The sequence below is a fragment of the Urocampus carinirostris genome, chromosome 7 (genome assembly GCF_059441175.1).
Source record: "Urocampus carinirostris isolate Australia breed hairy pipefish chromosome 7, RoL_Ucar_1.0, whole genome shotgun sequence".
NCBI classification, from domain to species: Eukaryota; Metazoa; Chordata; class Actinopteri; order Syngnathiformes; family Syngnathidae; genus Urocampus; species Urocampus carinirostris.
In genome coordinates this window covers 6067809-6078898 of record NC_142355.1, presented here as the reverse complement: position 1 = coordinate 6078898, position 11090 = coordinate 6067809, and the positions used below count along the sequence as shown (strand labels likewise).

Below are 11090 nucleotides of genomic sequence, written 5' to 3'. Positions count from 1 at the left end.
CAAAAAATGAATCAAATGAAAAAAAATAAATGAATAACTACTAAATAGAAATGGTCTGCATTTTTATTGCGCTTTTCGAGTCAATGAAAACCTCCCAAAGCGCTTTGCAATGTGTTTCACACTTAACTGGTATAGATAGATAGATAGATAGATAGATAGATAGATAGATAGATAGATAGATAGATAGATAGATAGATAGATAGATAGATAGATAGATAGATAGATAGATAGATAGATAGATAGATAGATAGATAGATAGATAGATAGATAGATAGATAGATAGATAGATAGATAGATAGATAGATAGATAGATAGATAGATAGATAGATAGATAGATAGATAGATAGATAGATAGATAGATAGATAGATAGATGGGTGGGTGGGTAGATAGATAGATAGATAGATAGATAGATAGATAGATAGATAGATAGATAGATAGATAGATAGATAGATAGATAGATAGATAGATAGATAGATAGATAGATAGATAGATACAGTACATAGAGATAGATAGATAGATAGATAGATAGATAGATAGATAGATAGATAGATAGATAGATAGATAGATAGATAGATAGATAGATAGATAGATAGATAGATAGATAGATAGATAGATAGATAGATACAGTACATAGAGATAGATAGATAGATAGATAGATAGATAGATAGATAGATAGATAGATAGATAGATAGATAGATAGATAGATAGATAGATAGATAGATAGATAGATAGATAGATAGATAGATAGATAGATAGATAGATAGATAGATAGATAGATAGATAGATAGATAGATAGATAGATAGATAGATAGATACAGTACATAGAGATAGATAGATAGATAGATAGATAGATAGATACAGTACATAGAGATAGATAGATAGATAGATAGATAGATAGATAGATAGATAGATAGATAGATAGATAGATAGATAGATAGATAGATAGATAGATAGATAGATAGATAGATAGATAGATAGATAGATAGATAGATAGATAGATAGATAGATAGATAGAAAGATAGATACTTTATTCATCCTTGCAGGGAAATTCACTGAATGCCAGTGGATTACATGGACACAAAATCATGGGCTACACATTTGACTACCCTACACTAATATACTAGCATGTTGCTAGTAAAACACAACAATGCTTCTCACGTGCGTGCGTATCGCTCAAATCTCTGGACCAGTATTAGATAATAGTTGTTCTCTGCAAAGAAATACAATACTCCAATAAACAGCAAAGACATTACTTCACCAAAGAATTGTAATCAAAAGTTTAAAGTTATTATTATCACATATTTTGGACATACCTGGTGCGATCATGATTTCTTGATTCTTAGTGCTGATACGCAACACGACGAGATCATTTTGAGGGTCAAGGTCTCTGACCGTGCTCCGGGCCATGGTGGTGAGGTGCCGAAGGACGTCTGCATACTTGCCGGCTTTGGAGTTGTCGAATGTCGATCGAATAGGGATACCTTGGATTTAAAACAAAAGAAAATGTTGATTTAGTCATCCATTAATGAAGTCATCTTTGACAAAGTCACAGTGGATATCATTCTGGCATACAGCATCTCTGTGTGGTATGCAGTGTTCATTTTACCGGTGAAAAGTGATGGGTCCCGGGGACTCGCATGCTCAAAAATCTATGGGTCCCAACAGAGATCTATGGGTCCCCAAAATTTTGTGTGCTCCATGCCCTTACAAACTGTCAAATTTTCCCTTACAAAATACAAAAAAACTTTTTTTTTTTCAAACATGTTTATTTATGTAGTTTAACATGTTATATTGTACATGTGTTTCCTTATATCATGTATATTGTTAATGAACATTTTGTTGTGAGACGCTGAGTTGCTCGACATGAATGAGGTTTATTATAAAAAAGTTAAAAAATGAAGTCGCTTGGAGGTTCACTGTAGAAGAAAAAAATAAATGCAAATATAATTAAGTAGAATAATACGTTTTCTTATTCAAATTATTAATTCATTTTACATTATTGTTGGTAATATACTGATTAAAAGGGATCACCGGTAACCTGTCTTTTTTCATTTTCTCCTCATCTCATATCATCTCATTAGCCGTACCGCTTATCCTCATTAGGGTCGCGGGGGGCTGGAGCCCATCCCAGCCATCTCCGGGCAGTGGGCAGGGGACACCCTGAACTGGTTGCCAGGCAATCGCAGGGCACACGGGAACCGACAACTCACTCGCTCATTCACACCTAGGGCCAATTTTTGGACCGGCCAATTCACCTGAAATGCATGTTTTTGGAATGTGGGAGGAAACCGGAGTGCCCGGAGGAAACCCACGCAGGCACGGGGAGAACATACAAACTCCGCACAGGAAGTCTGGAGCTGGATTTGAACCCACGCAGGAGGTTCCCATGACTTGAACTGTGCCGCACATGCGCTAACCACTGCGCTGCCATGCTGCCCTTCATTTTTTCCTTTTATACTTAATTTTTTTCTTAACTTCTTTATACAACATAATCATTCTTAATATAATGCATCAAAGCAAGTGAGCCGTTTGAGAGCCGGCTCTATAATGATTTGAGCCGAAAAAGCCTGTTCTCTAAAAAGAGACGGACTACACCACTCGAACTCGAGACCAAAACAACAATGGCGGATGGCTGAACTGCCTAACGAAAAGTTTGGAGTGCGGTAAATCTTTGTTAAAAATGATAATGACAATTTTGTGTCAAAAAAGTTGCGTCCCGGGGACGCACGTTGATTTGACACGATGCGTCCCCAGCAAAAATAATGCGTCTAGGACGCAGGGACGCGGGCAAACGATAACACTGGGTATGATAGGGGCATAACAGTGGACAGGAAAGAAATACAGAGTTTAATCATCATAGCTCAGAAGATGACTGGCGCCCTCTGCCCAGTCCGAAGTTTTGCAATATCACAGCAGAGCTGTCAACATTATAAGGGAATCTTCTCACCCTGGCCACCACATTGGATGAGTGACGCATAAAGTGTCACAAAGCGGAGCGGGAAACAGGAATAAAGGACCCATTCGCATAGACGTACTCACAATTTATTGGGGGAAGGATGAGGAGGGTGCGCACACTCGATCCGGGGATCGATGGTCGCGGAGTGGATTAGAAATCCAAACAAAAGACAAGTTGTCAAAAACAAACAAACGGATCAGACCAAAAACAAAACAGGATCGAATACGGGCAGATTCACAGAACTAGGCATTTAACAGGTTTTAACAGAAGTCTCACGGAATTTAACCAAGTTTAACAAACATTCCAGCAACGCACAGTACAAAGGAGCGCGCTTAAGTACTCCAAGAGCAATCAGTCCAATGCATCTCAGCCGGTGTCAAGGGGCGGGGCCAGCTGGGCACCATGACAACTGTGCAGGACATGACATAAAGCCTGTCTTTTGGAACAAAATCTAGGTTAAACAAGACTGTACTGTAAACAGAAGAACATTGATGGGTGGAAAACTAAAAAAAAAAAACATCAGTGAGAGAGAAGTTTAATCAAGTCAAGCCATGTTTATTTGTACAGCCCTTCATCCCAAGGAGTCCGAAAGGGCTGCTCAGACCACAGATTATTGCAGTTTTTTGGTCCAATCAGAACGTTATGAGTGACATTTCAGGCCCCTAGGCCCAAAATTCAGATGTTTGGGCGCGGGCTCGGGCTAAAGATTTGACCTTTGAGATATGAAGGCTTGCTCGCTTCGGAGTTGTCTGACATTTTGCTATTAAATCAACACAACCGTATTATTTCTCTGAGCAGCTCTAACAACTGTTAGCGCGATCGCTTTGATGGTTGACCGCCTACTAGCCAATCATAGTTCATGAAAGCGGTGACGTTTATCAAGGCTCTCTAAAGGGCTCTAAGACATCAACTTAAATCTGATTGCCTAAACCAGGGGCGTCAAACATGCGGCCCACGGGCCAGATCAGGCCCGCTAAGGGATTGAATCCGGCCCGCGAGACAACGCTCAGAGAAGCGCAAGAGAAAAACGAGCGGCAGGTTGAAATATGTCCACTTGGTGTTGCCAAAGCCAGGTGCCTCTCACAAAGACGGTGGACTTGTATTTCTCTCTCTCTCTCTCTCTCTCTCTCTCTCTCTCTCTCTCTCTCGCTCTTTTTTTCCTCTCCCTTTTTCTCTCTCGCTGTCTCTCTCTTTCACTTTCTGTGTCTCTCTTTTTCTCTTTCTTTGTTTCTCTTTGTCTCGTTCTCTCTCTGTCTTTTAGCTTATTTTGCTCTCTCTTTCTTATTTTGCTCTCTCATTTTTCCCGCTCTCTCACTTGTCTCTTTCTCTCTCTCTTGCTTTCCCATTCTCTCCCTCCTTCTTTTTTCTCTCCTTCTCTCTTTGTATTTTTCTTTGGATATCTTTCTCTCTCTTTATTTCCCCCTCTCTCATTATTTGTCTCTATCTCTTGTTTCTCACGTTCCACGTTCTCTCTCTCTCTTTTTTCTCTCTTTCTCTCTCTTTCTCTCTCCCTTTCTTTGTCCAACCCTCTTTTTCTCTCCTTCGCTTTGTCTTGTTTCTTTCTCTTTCTCTCTCTCTAATCTACTAGTCCGGCCCCCGAGAGAATGTTTGTTCTATCCTGTGGCCCCCGAGGTAAATTGAGTTCGACACCCCTGGCCTAAACCAAGACGGATGTTACAGGAGATGGCCTTCAGAATTTTTTGTGAAACCCTCCGGGCAGATTTCTGAGCCTGGCAATAATAACTGGATTACATGTGATTGGTTATGTGCTTAAATATCCATGCCTCCATTATCTCACCGCTTGTCCTCAGTAGGGTCACAGACAATGTTCCCTCTAAGCTGCAATCGCGCACTGCCCGCAGATTCTCAGCGCACAAGAACATCTATCCAGCGCAATGTTCCCTCTAAGCTGCCTGTGTGCGCAATTGTGCATTGCCCAGAGCTTTTCCGCGCACAAGAAAATCTAGCAAGCTCACAAAAATCAGGGCTCGAAATTGCCAGTTAAGAAGCGAATAAATTTAAAGTTACTAAATATGAATAAAATGACTAAATTTTGTGCAGGCTTGGGGAGTAACGGAACACATGGAACGGCAAAAATGATGTTGGCAAGCTGTTTGGATTTCTTTTCATTTTGTTTGTCGCATTTTATGATAGTTTTGCCGGAGATCCAAGAGATCAAAGCATGGAGAGAAAGCTTACCACGTGTTGTGAGTCATCATTGTATTCATATTTAGTTTCTTTTGTCTTTTATTAGCATATTTGGTATTGGAGTAAGCCTAAAGTAATTGAAAGCAATCAAGTTAAAGTAACCCTACTACAAAGGAGTGAGCACTGCTTCACAGTATGCCTATTTTCAATTCCAGACATGTTTTTTTTGTCACCTTCTGAATTGGCAATAATAGTTCCTGTCACACTTCCATGGGCTTCAATTCTCTGGAGAATTTCTTCAACTTCTGCCTGGTAACATGATTACAAACAACAAAATAAATAATTAAGACTTTGGAGAGCCAATTATTTCTAATCATTGATATTCCAAATATCAAAAAATGAAAAAGTGAATTTAAAAAAAAAAACGTTTTACCATCTTGGAGGATACCGGCTGATGGTGCGATAATGCAAACTGGCGTTCGGTGTTTGATGGCAATACTGTCAATGACGTCACAATTACCACGTACTTCTATTGTGACGTTTCCTGGGGCAAGTCTGACATTTTTATTTTTTACTGTACTTTTATGTTCCAAATCCGGACGTTGAACATAATGGGTAGCTTAGTTGTTTTCCGAGTTTTGTATTAGATCGTGGACAAATGGCGTTGACTTTGGATACGTTCTAGAAGTTCTGTTTTAGCGGCCTCTCCTGGCGAAAAGCAAGATTGCACTAGAATGTAAACATTGATTTGAGTTTCTCTCATAGGTTATTTATCATAACAAGGTAATGACAGAAGTCAAAGGATTGGATGACGCTAAACGTGATGCTGCAACATCATGACAGTTTTGAAGAAAACACAACATAAAACTAGTCGTCTATTAACGTCTGTAACGTTTTTGAGTAACTGGCTGGTATTGGATTGTATAGATTTGCACAATTTATCTATCTATCTACCATGGTTATATCCCTCAAGAGGGGTGACCGACAGCAAGACAAACACATACAATAACAAATAAAATAAAAGGGAAAAAAAATAGCAAAAGAATCACACACAAATATTTTTGGACCATGGCCAACCCAATTGCCCAAACACCCAAACACGTTAGGTACCTCGGCACCTAAGTTGGTCATGCTTTCGTCCCTCCAGATGAAACGGGGCACAAGAAAGTAGCCATGTCACTCGGGTTAGGGTGACAAAACACACTCTTCTGTTCAACAGCAAGGCCCGACAGCTTTCACTGGTTTACCCCTGCCGCATCATACGGGTGCCCAGCCCATCCTTAAGAACGCGTCCACAATCCCACTATCCTTTCACAACACCTCTCCACTCATTACTATTACCAACAAGAGCTCGAGCTTCCACTAGATTTAGACCTCTTTCCTGAAACACCATCCATCCACGTCAATCGCGGCCTTCCTCTTGGTCTCCTTCCATTGACTTCTGCTCTGTAGATCCTCTACAACATTCGCTCCTCATCCATCCTCTCCATGTGTCCAAACCAACCGAGTACTCTCTTATCAACACGCTTGCCCAGTTCCACGACTACTCCAGTTCTGTCTCTCACAATTTCATTTCTCAATCTATCCAATCTTGTTACTCCTAACATAGTCTTCAAACACTTCATCGCAAAAACATTCAATTTCCTTCTTAAATCTGCGTTCAGGCTCCAAGTCTCTGCACCATACAACACAGTCGGCACAATACCGGAGAAAAAAGATTGATGTATTTACCTTGGGAGGGTTGCTTTAAAAATGAAATTCGATACAGTTAACTAATTACCTGTTGAAAAATGTAATCGGTAACGTAATCCTAATACGATAATGTTGAAGTACTCTTACTTTTGAAATATATTTTAGTATCAAATATGTTAATAATAGAGAAGATAAACTTAATATATATAAAATTACTACCATTTTTTTTTAAGAAAAATAAACAATGGAACCTATGCTTAGTGTACATTTGACTCTTTTGGACATTTGGAGAAAGGATTACTGATATATATTCACTGGGGTAGTGTTAAAATTTACTCTTTAGGTGAAATAACACTGGTTAGTTTACTGTCCCCCATGAGAATGTTTTATTCCACCATCTGGCCTCCGAGCTAAAATGAGGTTTGTTAGAGAAAAAAACTATAATTCAAATTTAGCGTTTACCAAATTGTACGAATTAGTTATCTGACTCATTAACCAAACACAAACTTTATTCTCCTAACACTGCGTCCTTTTTTCTTGATTTTTGAGAAACATATTGACAAGAGACAGGCTTTTACACATGGTGGCAGATTTATTTTCTTAAATTATTTCTTAAGTGAATTTCATCGAATTTAGCCAAATTTTTGACGAATTAGTCTAATTAGTCTTGTCGAGCCTTGCTCTCATCAGTTTTTGATCCTGTCTGTCTCTTCTCCTCTCCATTTTCCGGGTTCCTTCCTTTTGATACGTCAGGGCATCGGCCTTTCCCATGGGGCGTGTTGACTCCTCCCCTGGGGCGGGCCAGGTGCCAACATCACCTCCTCCTCGCCGGAAGGCTTCTCACGTGGCCTCCACTCAGTCGTCACCTCCTGAAAATCTTTGGAGGGGGCTCAAACTCTGTGTTTCTTAGCGACAGCCCCGAAACGTGAATGATCTAAAGAAGATCTGTGGACCACGATCCCTCCTGCAGTGTGTGCAAACCTGATGTAAAACTACAGGAAACGCTTGACCTCTTTTATAACAAGCAAAGGCTATTGTGCCAAATATTGACATTTATTTTCTCAGGTGTTCAAAGACTTATTTGTAGCTATATCACACAAATAAATGGTTAAAAAATGATGCATTGTAATTTTTGGATTTTTCTTTTTAGTTTATCTCTTTCATATTGGACATGCACCTATGATGAAAATTTCAGACCCTAAGGGGGAGAGATAGCAAAATAGCAGGGTGTTCAAATTCTTATTTTCTTCACTGTAAGTTGTTAGTAGCATAAAAGCATGCACCAGTGCCTGCTTAAAACGAAGTTATGACTGATTAGCAAAAAACATGTAAATGACAGTAACACGTTTCAGTTACATTATTAGACTGATTTACGTAAACAAGTTACCTTTTTTGTCTCAGGAGTACTTTCTTTGCAAACTTTGATCATATTCAGCCTTTTAATGGGAAAAAGGCTCCCCTTTCTTTGTTAATAATGATGTATTTATCTAAAAAAAGGAAATGTATCTATCTAGGTCTACTTTCTTTTTTGTCTATGTTTTTAAGTAAGGTTGACAAGTTCCATCACGCAAAAAAATAAAATGTGAATGCACATTTATTTTTTTACACAAAAAGTAACACATTTTGTTTGCTACCAATACAAGTAATCCAAGTTAGTCATACAAATATATATTATCTGACGGCCTTGTATACATTATTCTCAGTGGGTGAGGAGAAATGACGTTTCTTCGTCCTCATGTTTATTCAACATCCGGGTTATGAGATGGGTAAAACAAGCACTAGAGATGAGCAGTTGCATTGAGGTTTTTATTTAACAGATACAACATTTTCAGGGAAATGTGATGTATAGAACAAAATGCACAGACAAAATCACTTTTATACAAAAAGGGAAAGCTATGACAACCATCTGCAAAGATTTTTCCTTTCTTTATTTTTGTCTTCAAGTAAATGAAAAATAAAGACTGACATTTAAATGAAATGAAAATGAAATGATCTGCATTAATATAGCATTTTTCAAGTCAATGACTTCCCAAAACGCTTTACAATGTGCTCCACATTTCCCAATAGCGGCCTTGCAGCCATGTAAGGTGCTAACCTGCTTATTGGGGGTTCAGTGTCTTACCCAAGGACACTTTAACATGTAAACGGACGAGCCAGGATTCGAACAGGGATCCCTTGATCCCAAGACGAGCACGCTACCTCCTGAGCTACTGCCGCCCCACATTTACTAAATGTAGTCAAGTCATGTTTAATTGTATAGCCCGTAATCACAAAGAGTCTCAAAGGGCTTCACAGATCAAAGACTATTGCAAACTACAGACTATTGACAAATGAACATTTGAAAAGAAACTGTTTCAGTAGTATAATCTACGTCAGACTTTTTCTTTTTTTAAACAAAGCACACTTTCTCTTCAAAACAAAAATCTCGAGGCACACCATCCATCAAAAATGTTAAAACACTATTCCCGGCACCAGTTTCTTGTTTTTTCTTTAAAGATTAAATAAATACTTTGCCTCAATTGACAGTATAAAGTTTTGCCTGCAGTTTTGGATTCTACTATATTTAAACTTGTTTTTCTTCAAAAACAAAATAAAAATAATACTAAATATGAGCAAGAAGTATCTGCTAGTGGATCATCATTACTTTTCACTTGCTCTGTTTATTAGTTAAATACACTCAGCTTAATTAGGTGAAAGATGTGTGCATTATTTGTAAGGACAATGTGTATTATTTAACCACTAGATCTCGCTGCATTGTGTTGAGTAACCGAAAAAGAGTGCTAAGAAGCACAAAGAAGAATTCAAAAAGATCTAGGCCAGTCCTGATGATCTTATGACGACTGTGGTTTTCATCTGCGCACAGTTAAAAACAGTTGTTCGTAGGGTCTAATTGTCTTTCTGGTTGAGCTGTTCACCGTTTCGTCTGTCTAATGGACTATGTAGCTACTGCCTAGAAGATACCTGTGGGATTGCAAATCCATGGCTTGGGATCTACCTATCCAGTTTGCCCTGAAAGTCCATGTCTCGCAAGCACAGAGAACGGTAGAAGTAAAAAGCGCTTGCACAAGTCTGATCTTTGATTTCACTGCTAAGTTCTTGTCCCTCCAGATGGGTCTAACAAGTGCGGCAGTGTTTTGAGCTATCCTGGCCATGAGTTCTGGGTCTGACCCCTCTCCTGATGTGACAGCTCTAAGATATTTAGAATTTGGTGGCAGGTTCAAGCTCTTGGTGGTTGATGGTGATGTTTTTGGTGACTTGTTGGGGGTTGATGGTCACTACTTTATTGCCGATTTCCATCAAATACTGGGTTGATGCTTTGCCCAGGCAATTGACCAGATCTCAGAGTTCCTGATCGTCTCCTGCCTGTCTGGCAATGTCATCAGCAAAATGGAGTTTAGTGACGTTTTGGGCCCCTAATATAAATGTGAACTCTCTACCAAATAAGACCGACGAACTGGCTGTGCTGGTGAAAAACATCAAAGCGTACAGGGAGTGCAGTTTGGTGTTTTACGGAAACGTGGCTCACGTCTAGCATCCCGGACGCTAACGTGGAGCTACCCAGAGATACCCGGCTTCAGCGCTGTTAGACAGAGACACGAAAGCCTGAGGGAAGCGGAGAGGAGGTGGACTAGCTATCTACGTGAACGTGAGGTGGTGTAACCCTGGGCACAAAGATTTCCATCGGTTGCAGGGACGTCGAACTTTTGGACTAGCGTGTGACGTCATCCACTCCACTGTTGCTAAAATACAACACAGCACCCCGAGGCCATCCTGTTAATAAACTACAAAAGTGTGAATTTCCCTACGGGATGAATAAAGTATCTATCTATCTATCTATGCCCCCCTGAGTGTACTTTCATGCTGGCCCTGGGCTTCGGTCATGATCGTCTACAGGAAAATGTTAAAAAAGTTGTAGAGACGAAGCCATGCTCCAAAGGTACCATTGATCAGTACCGCACTGTTGGTATTGGCATGCAATCTAAATTAGTTTATTCCCCATGCTGTACTTCCGTGTTGTAACCCACAAGGTGGCTTGCCATACTCTGTCTTCAAATCCACAATGATATGTTGCAGGTTTCTCTGGTGTTGTTGAAACTTTGCAAAGGGTGCACAGATTTGTTCTGATGTGTTTCTTCCCTCCCAGAAACCTACTTGTTCTTTGGCTGGAATGTTTTCAGCGTGTGGTTTAAGTTTGATCAGTCAGTCCTTTAGCATTACTTAACTTGTAGGAGGTAAAACTCAAATGATCTGCATTTGTATAGCGCTTTTCAAGTCAAGACTTCCCAAAGCGCT

At 39.6% G+C, this 11090-nt stretch overlaps 1 protein-coding gene across 1 annotated transcript; it reads right to left on the bottom strand.

Moving 5' to 3' along the window:
- Nucleotides 1–350: 350 nt before the first annotated feature.
- LOC148362180 (dynein light chain roadblock-type 2-like) lies at nt 351–5853 on the bottom strand. Its single transcript, XM_088339170.1, has 4 exons — nt 5539–5853; nt 5339–5414; nt 1315–1482; nt 351–1211 (listed from the first exon to the last, which is right to left on the bottom strand). Exons 1-4 carry the CDS (start codon nt 5539–5541, stop codon nt 1156–1158), a joined length of 303 nt encoding a protein of 100 aa, XP_088195296.1. The 5' UTR covers nt 5542–5853; the 3' UTR covers nt 351–1155.
- Nucleotides 5854–11090: the final 5237 nt, after the last annotated feature.